The sequence below is a fragment of the Pongo pygmaeus genome, chromosome 8 (genome assembly GCF_028885625.2).
Source record: "Pongo pygmaeus isolate AG05252 chromosome 8, NHGRI_mPonPyg2-v2.0_pri, whole genome shotgun sequence".
Classification (NCBI taxonomy): domain Eukaryota; kingdom Metazoa; phylum Chordata; class Mammalia; order Primates; family Hominidae; genus Pongo; species Pongo pygmaeus.
In genome coordinates, this window is record NC_072381.2 from 32,937,474 (window position 1) to 32,953,773 (window position 16,300).

Sequence of the window (16,300 nt, forward strand, 5' to 3'; positions counted from 1 at the left end):
AATCTAAAGCCAGTACTATTAACCATGTGCTCCCCAAAGCTGAAGTCGTTTCCATCCCATGGCTTTCATATTTGCTGTAAAGTGGAAGGAAGGCAAGGTTATCTTCTCATGAGAGCAGGGGAAAATAAGTGAATCAGAGAACTGAGGAAAATGGAGAAGGTCTGAAACAGCTGCCATGGAGAGTTAGGAACAGGGCTGGCTGGAGAAATCTAATAGGATTTCCAAACAGTGTTAAGGCCCCAGGAGAAGTTAGGAGCCATGGAACTCCAGGGAAGTGAACTTAAGATGACTGTAATGAAAAAAACATACGATTGCGTGCATACATAAATATAAAATGTAATTTGAAGTGTGAAATTGTGGTGATGGCTGGATGGAATCCTGTGTCTTTCCTAAGGCCCATTAGTTCCCTGAGGAGCTAAATATAGAAAAATTCCAGGAAAGACTATATATTCTATGTCAGATGATCACATAAAGACTGAACAAAAACTAAGACACACGATGATAAACTGACAGAGGTACTTCACGTAGCTTCCTTGATCTCAAACACTAGAAGTTTTTCTAAAGTCTTCCCTTTTTCCTATTTCCATTCCAAAATGTCACAAGAAAAATTACAACCTACAGAAAGAATATACTTCCATGACAATCAGACCACACCTAAGGGCACACCTCACAATTATTCACAGACTTGATGAATAATCTTACAACTGAGCTTCAAGCCAAAAACTCATTAACTTTTTAATTCACTTAAAGTTAGACTTTTCAAAATATATTCAAGTTTTAATTTCATGTATGTACTTTTAAAATGTCTTCACTTGAGAAATAAAATGGCATAGATCTAATCTCAAAAGAAAGGTTTAAAAAGAAAACAAAAAAAGCCAGGTACAGTGACACACACCTGTAATCCCAGCTCTCTGGGAGGCCAAGGCAGAAGGATCACTTGAGCCCAGGAAGTGACCAGCCTGGGCAACATAGTGAGATCCTGTCTCTAAAAAAAAAAAAAAAATTTTTTTTAATTAGCTGGGTGTGGTGGCACACACACCTGTAGTACCAGCTACTGGGGAAGCTGAGATGAGAAGATCACTTGAGCCCAGGAGGTGAAGGCTGCAGTGAGCCATGACTGTTCCACTGTATTACAGCCTGGGCAACAGAGCAAGACCTTGTCTTAAAAAAAAAAAAAAAAAAAAAAAAAAAGAACCAGGAACACAGAAAAATTTTTCCAGGCTAATACTCAGTGAAATCAAGTGTGGATACTTAGACACTTAAGACAAAAGTTAGCAGTTAATATTCCAATGATATCTTTCCTCAAATAACCACTATTACTTGAAGACTTCTTGGAAACAAGTCAAAATGGGTACAGGTAAAAAAGAGTAAAAATTTTTTCTATTAGAAGAAATATCATCACTGAGTAAATTAAGTAAATCCCCTCTGCCTTATACATAATCAATAGAGAAAAGGGAAAAAAAGTTTCCTCACTTAAAGTAGATCTAGTCCTGTCATGGTATAAGAATAATTATGAAAACCAAAAAGTGACCCTTTATGAACTCCGCAAGTTATTTCACATATTTTCTAGATCTCTAAATCAGGATAGAACCCATGTACTCTGAAAATACAAAGCAAAACAAGTCTTAACTCTTACAAATATTTCAATTAAAACTATAACTAATATTTACACTAGGGTGGTACAGTGTTTTCTCATTCTATTTTTAATCTTACCCTTATCTGTTCAGTGGAGCTGCTGCTAAGTTCATCACCAGATTCAGAATCTTGATGTATTCTTTCAGAGCCTTCTCCTGCGGAATCACAAGACTGTTCCTGGGAGAAGCTAGTTTTCTCTACATCCAAGAACTCTGGACCAGGAAAATGACCAAATGAGCGTGTCCTATTCTGGCTGGAAACTTTAGGAGAATGTGAGTCATTGTTAAACTTTCCGTTATTATGGGTCAGGTCCAGGCTTAGGTTGACAGTCTGACCTGGATTATAACTCGGTCCAAAATTCTGATTGGCATCACGAATAAGACCTGTTCCTTGAACAGATGATGATGGCTTTCCGAAACTTGAAAGCTCAGGCAATTTGTTCACATTTTCTGTTGATCTCTGAAGATGCAAACTCTGCATTATTTTCGTGGAGTTATTTGGCAGACCAGCTACCTGCTTAACAGGTGGCATTAGAGCTTTGCGAGTGACCTCCTTCACATACTGGGCTGGCACATAAAACGCTTTGGAGTTTTCATCTGGCTTGACTTGCCACCAGTCATCATTGGTCTTTTTCACCAAGATGTACCGCTCCCCTTGTTTTATCACAATCTTTCTGTCCTTTGCTTCATATTCATAATCATATTCCACCTCAATATACACTTGTCCTGGAATAATCTTCCCACTTCTGTCAGCCATTTTCATTGAATAATATTCACCTCTCAAAAAGGATGTTATACCACATTATGGCTTTATGGCTTGTTAGATGAATATAGCTGTTTTATTTAAATGGAGAAAGAGAATGAAGAAAAAAGTTAATGCAATCTGGATTTCGTATTTACTCACAAGCATCATACAGTATAGGCCATTTAAAGAACATTACTTCAAATCTCAAACCCCAAAAAGCAAACATGTATCTACTATCATATGCACTGCCACATTAAAAACACTTTCATTCTAATTGTAATCTACATTTTTCAGTCACTTATGACCAAAACAAAAGCCAATAACTGGAACAGTAAATATACACTAACCAGGTAGACACAAGAGTTGAGAAGAACTTTCCTTCCTTTCATTACTCCCTCAAACCTCCTTCACCTTCTTAGAAAGGCTCACTAATAACTAATATGCATTTACTTTCATTTCTATACCAATTCCAAAATATTTTAGTACCTCCTAGAACACGGCATTACGGGTTTAAATGATCACCGCATCCTCACATCACTACAGCATGAGCCAGTTCCCACCTGTTTGGGGATGAATTGTGTTCCCCCAAAAGATAGTTCAAGTCCTAACCCCAGGATCTGTGAATGTGACTTTATTTGTAAAGAGGGTCATTGCAGATGTAATCAAGTTAAGACAAGGTCATATTTGATTAGGGTGGGCCCCAAAATCCAATGACTGGTGCCTTTATAAGGAGAGGGAGATTAAGGACACAGTGGCTTACACACCTATAATCCCACTTTGGGAGGCTGGGGCAGGTGGACTGCTTGAGCCCAGGAATTTGAGAGCAGCCTGACCAACATGGCAAAACCCTGCCTCTACAAGAATTACAAAAATTAGCTGAGTGTGGTGGCATGCACCTGTAGTCCCAGCTACTTGGGAAGCTGAGGTGGAAGGATCTCTTGAGCCCAGGAGTCTGAAGTTGTGGTGGACCAAGATCACGCCACTGCACTCCAACCTGGGTGACAGACTGAGACTTTGTCTCAAAATAAAAAGAAAAAAAGGAGAAGGAGATTTACAGAGAGGAAAGCTACAGAGGGAGAAGACCATCTGAAGAGAGAGGCAGAAACTGGAGTGGAGTGAAGCAGCTAAAAGCCAAGGAACACCAAGGACTGCTGGCAACCACCAGAAGCCAGGCAGGGGTGAGGAAGGAAGGATTCTCCCCGGAGCCTTCCGAGGGAGCACGGCCCTGCCAAAACTGATTTTGGACTTCTAGCCTCCAGACCAGTAAGAGAATAAAAATAACCGTCTGCTGTTTAAGCACTCCAGTTTGTAGTATTTGTTACAGCAGCCCTAGGAAACTAATACATTCAAACCAATGCTCAAGGATCCTAAGGCAAACTGAGATTTACCAAAAATGTGTAAACCCAAGGTTCCATAACAACCTACTAATTTTCTATAGCAAACAAGTACTGAGCATATTATTGTACACTACAGGTGTAGTAACCATCATTCTCCTGAGGATAACAATCTTCTCTATGACAGATAACGCCTATAAGGCCAGGTGGTAAGTCAATTAGTCACTGATACAATTTTAGTAACTGAAATTTACTTTCTAGACAAATTACTTGACTAACAAATACAATACATTTTCAAAAAATAAAAAATTACCTTAGAACAAGGAGATCTACACCAGTATCACATTTAAACCTGTAAAAAAATAAATAAGTTCATTAACTCAAACCAAGATCGCTGAAGACTAAGAATATAATGTTGCTTACATTTTTAAAAGCAAAACTTTTTTTATAATAGCTATAAGGAATCAGGAAAGTTTTACATCAAGATTGTGGTCAGCACCGCCCTCCGAACACATGCAAACACAACCACCAACAGCCACTGAGGCTGGCTTTACCACTGCCCTCTCCCACTGCACTTCCACACTGTCTCAAACTTCATTTTATCCCTTATTTTTAATTCTGACAAGCATCTTTCTAAACTTCCGATTACACAAGAAACAACTCTTCTATTATAAAACTGTGAGGATGAAATAACTATTTTTCAAGTTTATGTATTGAATAGGTAAAGAGAATAAAAACGTGTTAAAAGTTATTAGGTGTCCTAACACATTTGTCCCTTGATTACTTCCTAATTATTTTATTTTTTTTATCTTATTTATTTATTTTTTGAGACAGAGTCTCTGTTGCCCAGGCTGGAGTACAGTGGCACAATCTTGGCTCACTGCAGGCTCTGCCTCCCAGGTTGAAGCAGTTCTCCTGCCTCAGCCTCCCAAGTAGCTGGGATTACAGGCATGAGCCACCATGCCCAGCTAATTTTTGCATTTTTATTAGAGATGGGGTTTTGCCATGTTGGCCAGGCTGGTCTTGAACTCCTGACCTCAGGTGATCCGCCTGCCTGAGCCTCCCAAAGTGAGGGGATTATAGGCATGAGCCACGGCACCTGGCTATTTATTTTCGAGACACAGTCTCACTCTGTCACGGAGGCTGGAGTGCAGCTGTACAATTTGGGTCACTGCAACCTCCACCTCCTGGGCTCAAGCAATTTTCCCACCTCAGCCTCCCGAGTAGCGGGAACTGCAGTTGCACACCACCACACCCTGCTAATTTTGTATTTTTTTAGAGATGAGACTCCACCATGTTGCCCAGGTTGGTCTTAAACTCCCGGGCTCATGTGATCCACCCACTTCTGCCTCTCAAAGTGCTGGGATTGCAGGCGCGACCACACCCAGCCTACTTACTAATCTTAAATAGGATAAAATACCTTAACAATGGAGAGATGTGGTGGCATAAGCTTAACCAAATGATCAAACTTAAGAGCACTAATGCGACCTGACAAGATATGCCTCCTATGTGATGCAATAAAACATACACAATATCACCTACATTATATTCTTGTCAAAAGCATGTTTCACCTTAAGCAATTATTAGAAAACAATCAAACAAATCCAGAATGTGAGACATTCTATTAGACAACAGACCTGAACTCTTCGAAAAAGTACTGTCAAGGGAGAGGGATTCTTCTAGATTAAAAAATACTATTAATACATAATAACCAAATCTACTTGGTGGTCCAATAAATACCTCAAACTTATCATATCCAAAATGTATTCCCATCTCTACTCTACCCGAGCTCTGCCAAATATGCTCACCCCATGGTCTCTTCCATCACAGTAAACAGGAATTCTGACCTTTCAGACGCTCAGTCGTTACTTTCATGCATTACCAGAACATTACTCACTATGTGCTTTGATCATTTACCTATACACATTTTTCACAACTTTTCAAAATTTTACCCTGAAATGTTTATCCTTAGGTGATTTTTTTTCCGGGAAAGTAATAAAATAACTTAAGAAATATCTTTGAAGATACAGAGATGAGCGAGGGAATATGCAGCTACTTTTCAAAAGGTTACAGCAGCTCAGACATACTATACTTAGTTAGGCATTTATCCCTAAGAATGGAGAAAAGAAGGATGAAGAATATCAAGTGAGCTGTATGGCTTCACACTAGTGGGAGAGGAATTGTGGGGCTGGGGACAACAATGAGTTAAAGGTCAGTCCACGTTCAATCTCTTTCACTGCCAGGCTTTATGACTACACCTTCCCCAGTGACTACAAAGGTAAGTATGAAGGAGGAGTTAGGGAGAAAGATAAGGAAGTCAGTTTCACTATGTTCAACATGAGACATCCAATCTAGAGTTTTAGTTAAAGGCAATGAGAAGTAGCAGGGCAAAGGAGATGGATAAGTGGTCAAAAGGTATCTCTATAGAAAAGGTGGTTAGATACCAAGGCAGGTAAAATGAGAAAGAGTGGAGACAACGGGATAAAAAGTAAGAACTGAGATAGATTTCTAGTCAATACCGGGGTGAAGGGTGGGGAAACAGGTTGGAAAGCTCCAAGAGAAACTATTAAAATTATAAACATGCAGAAAGCCACACAGCAGGAACTACATGTTACAATCCAAGGTCTAGGAAGAGCCACATAAAAATGAAAGAAAAAAACTTATTATAAATTATTGATTCAGAAACAATGAAAATATTAACCCCCTGTTAGATGTATAGTTTACAAATATTTTCTCCCATTATATAGGTCGTCTCTTCATTCTGTTGACTGTTTCTCTTGCCACGCAGAAGCATCTCAGTTTGATATAATGTCATGTGTCGGCCGTACACTGAGCTCCACAGAAACACCACCAGGGCAAGTGTGAGCCAGAAAGGCACTGAACAACTCTATGCCTTGCTGAGGAAAAATAACTGAACATGGGCAAAGATCCAAAGAAGTCAAGAGGCAAAAATGTCATCATACACATTATTTGTACAAACTTGCCAGGAGGAGCACAAGAAGAAGCACCCAGATGCTTCAGTCAGCTTCTAAGGGTCTTTCTAAGAAGCGCTCAAAGAGGTGGAAAACCACGTTGCTAAAGAGAAGGGAAAATGTGAAGATAGGCAAAGACAACCCTGGCCCATTATCAAAGAGAAATGAAAACCTACACCCCTCCTAAAGGGAAAACAAAATAGAAGTTCAAGGATCCCCATACACCCAAGGGGCCTCCTTTGTTTGGCCTTTTTCTTATTCTGTTCGGAGTATGGGCTAAAAATCAAAGGTAAACATCCTGGCCTATCCACTGGATATACTGCAAAGAAACTGGGAGAGCTGCAGATGACAAGCAACCTTATGGAAAGATGGCTGTGAAGCTGAAGGAAAAACACAAAAAGGATATTGCTGCATACCAAGCTAAAGGAAAGCCTGATGCTGCAAAAAAAAAAAAAAAAAAAAAAAAAACCAGGAGTCATCAAGGCTGAAAAAAAAAGCAAGAAAAAGAAGAAAGATGAGGAAAATGAAGAGAATGAGGAAGAGGAGGAAAATAAAGATAAACATGAAGATGATGACAAATCAGTTGGTTCTAGCAGGATTTTTTTTTTTAAAGAAAGAATTTAAATGTAAGGCTGTATAAGATTTGTTTTCAAACTGTACAGTGTCTTTTTTTGTACAGTTAATACACTACCAAACATGTCTTTAGATAGCCCGGTCCTGGTGGTATTTTCAATAGCCACTAACCTTGGTATAGCCGGGGGTTGTAAAATGGCATGGAAATTTAAAGGTACTTGGTGCACAGCACAAGTCAGTTACTTATGGAGATGGTAGTTTCATCATCTTCAGTTGTTGTCTCTATGCAGTTTACATGAAATAATTGTTCTGTTAACTAAACTAAATTGCACTCTGTAATTGTAAAAACAAAAGCTGCAGTTGTCTGTTAAAATTCTGAATGCTTCTAATACAATTTTTTATTAAGAAAATAATAATAATGCCATTTGCTATTTTTGCTTTCGTTGCCTGTGTTTTAGAGGTCATATCTAAAAGTCCTTGCCCAGACTAATGTCATGAAGCATTTCCCCTATGTTTTCTTTCTATAGTAGTTTCATAGTTTCGTTTTATATTTAATTCTCTAATTAAATATAAAATGACTGTTTTATATGGTGAGAGATCATCTAGCTTCATTCCTCTGCATGTCGCTATACATCTGACAAGGGGCTAACATCCAAAAAGGATAAGGAATCAAATAACTCAATAGCAAAAAAAAACAAATAATCCAATTCAACAATGGGCAAAAGCCCCAAATAAATGTTCTTCAAAAGAAGACACACAAACAGCCAATAGGTGTAAGAAAAAATTGCTCAACATCACTAATCAGGGAAATGCAAATCAAACCCACAATGAGAAAGCACCTCACCCCAGTTAGAATGGCTATTATCAAAAAGGCAAAATATAAACTGGTGAGAATGTGGAGAAAGGGTAACCTTTATATACTGTTGGTGTTAATGAAAATTAGTATAGCCATAATGGAAAACAATATGGAAGTTCCTCAAAACATTAAAAATGGAATTACTATATGATCCACCAATTCCACTACTGGGCATATATTCTAAGGAAATGAAATCAGTATGTGAAGAGATATCTGCACTCCCATGTTTACTGCAGCAGTATTCGAAATAGGCAAGATATAGAATTAATCTAACTGTCCATTAAAGGATAAATGTGTATATACATACACACATACACACAACAGGATACTACTTAGCCATAAAAAAGAAGGCAATCCTGCCATTCGCAACAACATGAATGAACCCAGTGGACATTATGTTAAATGAAATAAGCTAGGCACAGAAAGACAAACACCACATGGTCTCACTCATATGTGGAATCTAAAAATATTGATCTCATAGAAGCTGAGGCCGGGTGCAGTGGCTCATGCCTATAACCCCAGCACTTTGGAAGACCGGGGTGGGCGGATCACCTGAGATCGGGAGTTCGAGACCAGCCTGACCAACATGGAGAAACTCCGTCTCTACTAAAAATACAAAATTAGCCAGGCGTGGTGGCGCATGCCTGTAATCTCAGCTACTTGGGAGGCTGAGGCAGGAGAATTGCTTGAACCCGGGAGGCGGAGGTCGTGGTGGGCCAAGATAGCGTCATTGCACTCCAGCCTGGGCAACAACAGTGAAACTCCGTCTCAAAAAAAAAAAGAAGTTGAGAGTAAAATGGTGGTAACCAGAGGCTAAGGGCCTAGGGGAGAAATGCTGAGATGCTGGTCAAAGGACATACAATTATAGTCAAACAGGAGGAATAAATTTCAAGAGATCTATTGTACAGCAAGGTGACTACAGTAAATGACAATATACTGTATTCTTGAAAACTGTAAAGGGAGTGGATGTGTGCTCTCACCACTAAAATGATAACTATGTGAGGTAATGCATTTGTAAATTAGCTAAATTTAGCCATTCCACTACGTATATATACTTCAAAACATCATATTGTACATAATAAAAGACATACAGTGTTATCAATTTTTTAAAAATGTGCTGAGAATGTGGAAATGGAATCATGAAATAATTTACGTTTAAAAAAATGAAACAAACTTCACAGAAAGGACAAAAATCAGGTAAATTCTCTGAAAAAAATAATTTAAATGATTATGTGGTAGCACTAAAACTTTAGATCTAGGTAAAAGTATCTACAAATGTGTGAATAATTTATGCTATTTTTACTTAAAAACATAAGCTGTATTAAAACAAAGGTTTACAGTTTTAATTTTGGGTTATTTCTTCCTCTGTTCCCCAGACCTGTAGATTCTGTTCTTAAGAGAAAGTTGAACGCTGTTTATCCTGTTACTATAAAGTATTTTGGTTAAAAGTTTGCTCAATCAAATACAACGCTGTCCAAGCACAACACTCCTGGAACTGAAATGTATTCTATACTATACCCATCACCACACGCCTCCATCTTCATCCCACACACTTAACAACTACTAAGTACTCAACTCCCAGTATATACAAGGTCTGCATATCTACTGCCTGCTACAACCCAATGCTCTCTTAGCAGTCACAAAAATGCCCATACAAGCTTTTCATGCCTCTTACCAGTCTTCTTCCTCCTCCCTTTTCCCACGTTTCAACAACCACCCCCCCACACACACGCCTGCTTATATATTTTACTTCTCTGCCCCCAAGTCAGATTCAAATTTCCTATCACGTTATTTTTTAATCTAAAAGCCTCCTCCTTTCTATCTGCCAATTTTTAAAATTTTCTTCCCATTTAAACTACCAAGAAGCCTACCAAAACTTAAACAGTTCAGCAAATGTTGTCTTTCTCCCCCAGGACATCCGTTTTAACCAACCAATCTGTTTAAGAGGTATATCAAAAAAAAGTAAACAGGTAAACAAAACGTTAAAGAAACAATGTATCTTTTTTTTTGGAGATGGAGTCTCTGTCGCTCAGGCTGGAATGCAGTGGTGCCATCTCAGCTGACTGTAATCTCCGCCTCCCGGGTTCAAGCGATTCTCCTACCTCAGCCTCCCAAGCAGCTGGGACTACAGGTGCCCGCCACCACACCTAGCTAATTTTTGTAGTTTTAGTACAGACGGGGTCTCACCATGTTGGCCAGGCTGGTCTGGAATTCCTGACCTTGTGATCCGCCCATCTCGGCCTCCCAAAGTGCTGGGATTACAGGTGTGAGCCACCACGCCCAGCCGAAACATAATGTGTCTTAATTAATGAGCTTACAATTTAAGTCCAATCCAGATATGTATAACCTATTTAGCAATGCTAATATTGTGAACTATAAAATGTTAATATAGCTTCAAACATATAAAATATTGAGAAACGTTTTACCAGTTTAAGCACTGAACTTCACATCAAATCCTCCGAGTATTTTTTAAAGTACTTGTTTAAAATTAATAATCCCAGGCTGGGCACGGTGGCTCACACCTGTAATCCTAGCATTTTGGGAGGCTGAGGCGGGCAGATCATGAGATCAGGAGATAGAGACCATGCTGGCTAACACGGTGCAACCCCGTCTCTACTAAAAATACAAAAATTTAGCCAGGCATGGTGTCGGGAGCCTGTAGTCCCAGCTACTCGGGAGGCTGAGGCAGGAGAATGGCATGAATCTGGGAGACGGAGCTTGCAGTGAGCCGAGGTCACGCCACTGCACTCCAGCCTGGGTGACAGAGCGAGACTCCATCTCAAAAACAAAAAAAATTAATAATCCCTAACCAGGCCCCTACTATAGGAATCAATTAATCTTAATGAGCACAACAAAAAAGTAAAGAATAATTCCAGTATTAAGTTCCAGCAGAAGAAATCATTCCATCAAATACTTCTGTTAGTTGTACGCTTAACAAAAATCACAGGCCATTATTAGGCACTTCAGGTTTTTTTCTTAATAAATGATCCCTGCTTTCTTTAAAAACAAAAACAAAAAAAACAAAAAACAGACTCGGCACACAGGCTCACGCCTTTGGGAGGCTAATGTGGGAGGATCCTTTGAGGCCAGGAGTTTGAGACCAGCCTGGGCAACATAGTAAGACCATGTCTCTACAAAAAATGTTTAAAATAAGAAAAAACAGATGCAGAATATAAGACATTTCTCATCTGGATTTAGGTAGGCTATCAAAGAAGAGAAGGAAAGTATAACGATTTACATTATAAACCATTCTGGCCATAAAGAAATAGCAAAAACAGAAACAGCAAAAAGGATATAGGAAATATTCGGGCTGGGTGTGGTGGCTCACACCTGTAATCTCAACACTTTGGGAGGTCGAGGCAGGTGGATCAGTTGAGGCCAGGAGTCCAAGACCAGCCTGGCCAACATAGTGAAACCCTGTCTCTACTAAAAATACAATAAAAAAAAAAAAATAGCTGGGCATGGTGGCACAGGCTTGTAATCCCAGCTACTCGGGAGGCTGAGGCATGAGAATCCCTTGAACCTGGGTGGCGCAGGTTGCAATGAGCCAACATCGAGCCACTGCACTCCAGCCTAGGCAAGAGAGCGATAGAGCGAGACTCTGTCTCAAAAAAAAAAAAAAAAAAAAGGAAATAATCGGATAACTGGAAAGCAGGCATGGAAAGCAGGCAGAAATACAATCAAGTGCAAACTGGTAAAGTAAATTCAAAACCAAAATTTAAATCTGAAACAAAAATTAGGAAACAACACCGGAAGCATCTGAGGAAGCAAGCAAGTTTTAACTAAAATGACATCTGCATTGGGTATTTTTAAAAGATTTTTGCCATGAAGTCTTAGAAATAGGGTGGACTTAATGATTTTTTCTTGATTGTTATAAAAATATAGAGAATGTTATAAGAATTATAAAATGATTTTTATAAGAATGTAGAAAATATTCCATTACAGGCCAGGCATGGTGGCTCACACCTATAATCCCAGCACTTTGGGAGGCCAAAGCAAGAGGACTGCTTGAGGACAGGAGTTTAAGACTAGCCTGGGAAACACAGGAACATACTTCCTCTACTTAAAATTTAAAAAAAAAGAAAAAACAAAACAAAACAAAAAACTCCCGTATCATTACCCAAAATCTACTCAATATTAAAAAAATTTTTTTTAAATATAAAAAAAGAAAGAAAATATTCCAATTCAAAAAGGAAGAAATATGACCTTTGGTTTGGAATGAGTTTTTCGATACTCCAAATTCATGATCCTTCAAAGAAAAAATTAAGCTAGTATTCTATTAAAGTTAACAACTTGTCCTCTGTGAAAGACACTGTTAAAAGAATGAAAACACAAAGAGAAATTATTTGCAAAATACAAGTCTGATTACAGACTTGTATGCAAACTATACAAATAATTCTAAAAACTCAATAACAACAACTACGTTTTTAAAATGAGCTACAGATCTGAACAGATACCTCACCAAAAAAAACTATATATATACACACACACACAGATGGCAAATAAGCACTTTAAAAAACTGCTCAACATCATATCGTTATGGAACTGCAAATTAAAACTACAATGAGATACCACTGCACACCTATTAGAATGGCTGAAATCCCAAAACTAACAATACCAAATACTGGCGAGGATGTAAAACAGGAATTCTCCTTCTTTGCTTGTGGTAATGCAAAATGATACAGCCATCTTGGAAGACAGTTTGGCAGTTTCTTACAAAGTTAAACATGCCCTTACCATAGGATCTAGCTATCACATTCCTAGGTATTTACCCAAATGAGAGGAAATTTTATGTCCACAAAAAGTCCCGCATGTAAATGTGTATAGTAGCTTTATTCATAATTGCCCCAAACAGGAAACAACCAAGATGTCCTTCAACAGGAGAAAGGATAAACGAACCGTGAGACATCCATGCAATGGACTATCATTCAGTGATAAAAGAAAATGAGGGCTGGGTGCAGTGGCTCATGCCTGTAATTCCAGTACTTGGGGGCCCAAGGCAGGTGGCTCACTTGAGTCCAGGAGTTCAAGACCTGCCTGGACAAAAAAGAAAGACCCCATATCTACAAAAAAAGAGTAGAAAAAATACTAGCCAGGAACAGTGGCACACACCTATAGCCCAGCTACTTGGGAGGCGGAGGTGGGAGGATGACTTGATCCCCAGAGGTCGAGGCTGTAGTGAGTCATAATCATATCACCACACTCTAGCCTGGACAACAGAGCAAGACCCTGTATTTAAAAAAAAAAAAAAAAGAAAACAAAAAAAGAAATGAGTTATCAAACTATGAAAATATATATTTTAAATATATGTTGCTAATGAAAGAAAGCCAGTATGAAAAAGCCACATACAGAATGATTTCAATTTATGGCATTCTGGAAGTCAAAACCATAGACAGTGATTGCCTGGAGTAGGAGAAGGGGACACAGAATTCCACAGATGAAGCACAGACGATGCTTTTAAGTCAAACCTATTTTGTATACAGTAATACTATAATGGTAGATATATGACATTATGTGTTTGTCAAAACCCATTGGTCTTTGCAATGAAAAGCGTGAACTTCAAAGTATGCAAATTTAAAAATATCATTGAGCAGGGGCAAGATCCCAGGATGGAAAGCAGATGTGACAATCTAACAGTATTTGTAATCTAACAGTATTACAAATACATGGAATGACCTCACCGAACACAGTAGGGGGAAAATGCTGACATAAGTTACTTGGGAAATCAGTGAAGTCTCTAAGAATACAAGCAGAAGGGGCTGGGAGTTGTTACACCCATAATCCCAGCACTTTGGGAGGCCAAGGCAGGAGGATCACTTAAGACCAGGAGTTTGAGACCAGCCTGGGCAACACAGTAAGGCTGTGTCTCTACCAAAAATTTAAAGATAAATAATTTTTTTTTATTTGCAAAAGGAAAAATAGGCAAAAGGAACTGCACAAAAGTTGATAAAGTTCTTTCCCTAGGGGTTCAAGTTAAGTATCTTGATACTGCTATACATTTATACTGGAATAAAACAAGTAACTGAATGGTGGATAGCAGGTATCAGGTTTCTCAATGTTGGAGTGAAAATTTACAGATAAGCAAGAGAAGGAGACTAGAATGATCCAATGGATTAGACTTGGAGACATCAGTAGGAACTCATTTTTAGTTTACCACAGATATATGTGGTCATATATAGAAATATTACAGATGTGTATATACACTGCTTGATATTATACACACACACACATTTCCTGGCTGTCAATAAAAATGACAAGCTAGCAGCAACACACACACCTAGCACTCAGCTGTGGCTTCTTGCATCATTCCCCCAATAAAAGGACCAGGTCTTCGGAGAAATGGCTGATTCCAGGAAAGGGGCAAGAAATATGCAAGATGGGCAGGTACAAGGCATCTTGCAGTGCCATAATGACTTTCCCACAAACTAGATTTTAAGTACTTGATTTAAATGCTTATTACTAGGCAATTGTGTTCTGAACCTAAAACTCAAGTTAAAATTAATGCCATGCATATCTAGCTCATATTCATAATAACATCTTACATTATGCCATCCCATGTTTAAATAATTTAAACTTACAAATATACTTCTTTCGTTCTTTACCTTTAAACACTGTGTTTACAGCAAATCACAGTGCCTGTTTTTCTCATCAAAACATAAATTACAATTATTTAAAAAGTACTAGGGTTCTCCATTATTGAATGGTTGTTACATCTTCAAATATTCAAGTTTTTTTTTTTTTTTTTTGGAGAGGCAGGATCCCACTCTGTCAATAAGGCCGAAGCACAGTGGTGCCATCATAGCTCAACATAGCCTCGACCTCCTTGCCTCAGGCAATCCTCCAGCTCAGCCTCCTAAGTAGCTAGGACCACAAGTGCATGCCACCACGCCCAGCTAAATTTCTAATTTTTTTGGAGAGACAGGGTGTCAGTATTTTGCCAAGGCTGGTCTGGAACTCCTGGCCTCAAGCAATGCTCCCACCTCAGCCTCCCAGCTGGAACTACAGGCATGAGCCACTGCGCCCAGCCTCAAACTTATTTTTAAATGATCTCTTATACATGGAGGTGTAAATGCTGACTCAGATACACAGCAAAGCAGAAAGTAAGGAACCTGATGTATTTTTTTTTTTTTAAATTCACCAGCATGGGCAACATAGTGAGACCCTATCTTTACAAAAAAATTTAACAAAAAATTAGCTGGACGTGGTGGTGCATGCTTGTAGTCCCAGCTACTCAGGAGACTGAGGTGGGAGGATCACTCAAGCCAGGAGTTCGATAGAGGCTGCAGTGAGCTGTTCATGCACTCCAGCCCGGATGACATAATAAGACCCTGTCTCAAAAAAAAAAATCACAAACTCAATACGTTATATTAAACAGCCCTGAACAAGCCCTTTCTGATCAAAAAACACCAAAGATTAAGCTGTGTTTTCATCCCTTCACATCTACTTGCACACACTTAGAGAGTGTTAATATAACAATGAAAGATACCAAGAAGACAGCCTATACAATAAAAAACCCATAATTAGTTTAAAAAAAAAAAATCTAGGGAACAAAAAAAAAAATTTTCTTGAGCCAACAGGTTAACAGCCTTTTCCCTTCAGATTCTATTATTTCATCAAAAGCACCCTATGTCCAAAATAGTTCCACATTATAAGCCTTTAAAACTATCCTTCTAGCCGGGCATGGTGGCTCACACCTGTAATCACAGCACTTTGGGAGGGTGAGGCAGGTGGATCACCTGAGGTCACGAGTTCGAGACCAGCCTGGCCAACATGGTGAAACCCCGTCTCAACTAAAAATACAAATATTAGCCGGGCGTGGTGGTACATGCCTGTAATCCTAGCTACTTGGGAGGCTGAGGCAGGAGGATCATTTGAACCTGGGAGATGGAGGTTGCAGCAAGCCAAGATTGTGCCACTGCAGCGTGGGCAACAAGAACGAAACTCCAGCTCAAAAAAAAAAAAACAAAAAACTATCCTTCTATGACAATCATTCTATGTCTACATTTTTAAGCTTTCTCTTTACTCCCTTCTAACTGCACTACAATCAATGGCTTCTTCCTTCTGCACCCCTCAACACCAGAAAGTCCTGTATTTTAATTTCTTAATAAGAATTTTCTGTAATAATCCATTTTTAAAAGAAGAAGAAATAAATTAACCTTCTTTTTTTTTTTCTTTTTTTTTTTGAG

General features: G+C 38.8%; 1 protein-coding gene across 6 annotated transcripts in view; it reads right to left on the reverse strand.

The window, feature by feature from the left end:
* ARHGAP12 (Rho GTPase activating protein 12) overlaps positions 1-16,300 on the reverse strand; it is a 128,288-nt gene that overhangs the window by 99,829 nt on the left and 12,159 nt on the right. For all 6 annotated transcript variants that reach the window (XM_054437151.2, XM_054437150.2, XM_054437149.2 and 3 more), the window contains exons 2-3: positions 4,027-4,065; positions 1,714-2,468 (exon numbers count right to left, since the gene is read on the reverse strand). In XM_054437151.2, the coding sequence (XP_054293126.1) occupies positions 1,714-2,397 (684 nt within the window). In that variant the 5' untranslated portion in view covers positions 2,398-2,468; positions 4,027-4,065. The remainder of the gene's footprint in view (positions 1-1,713; positions 2,469-4,026; positions 4,066-16,300) is intronic.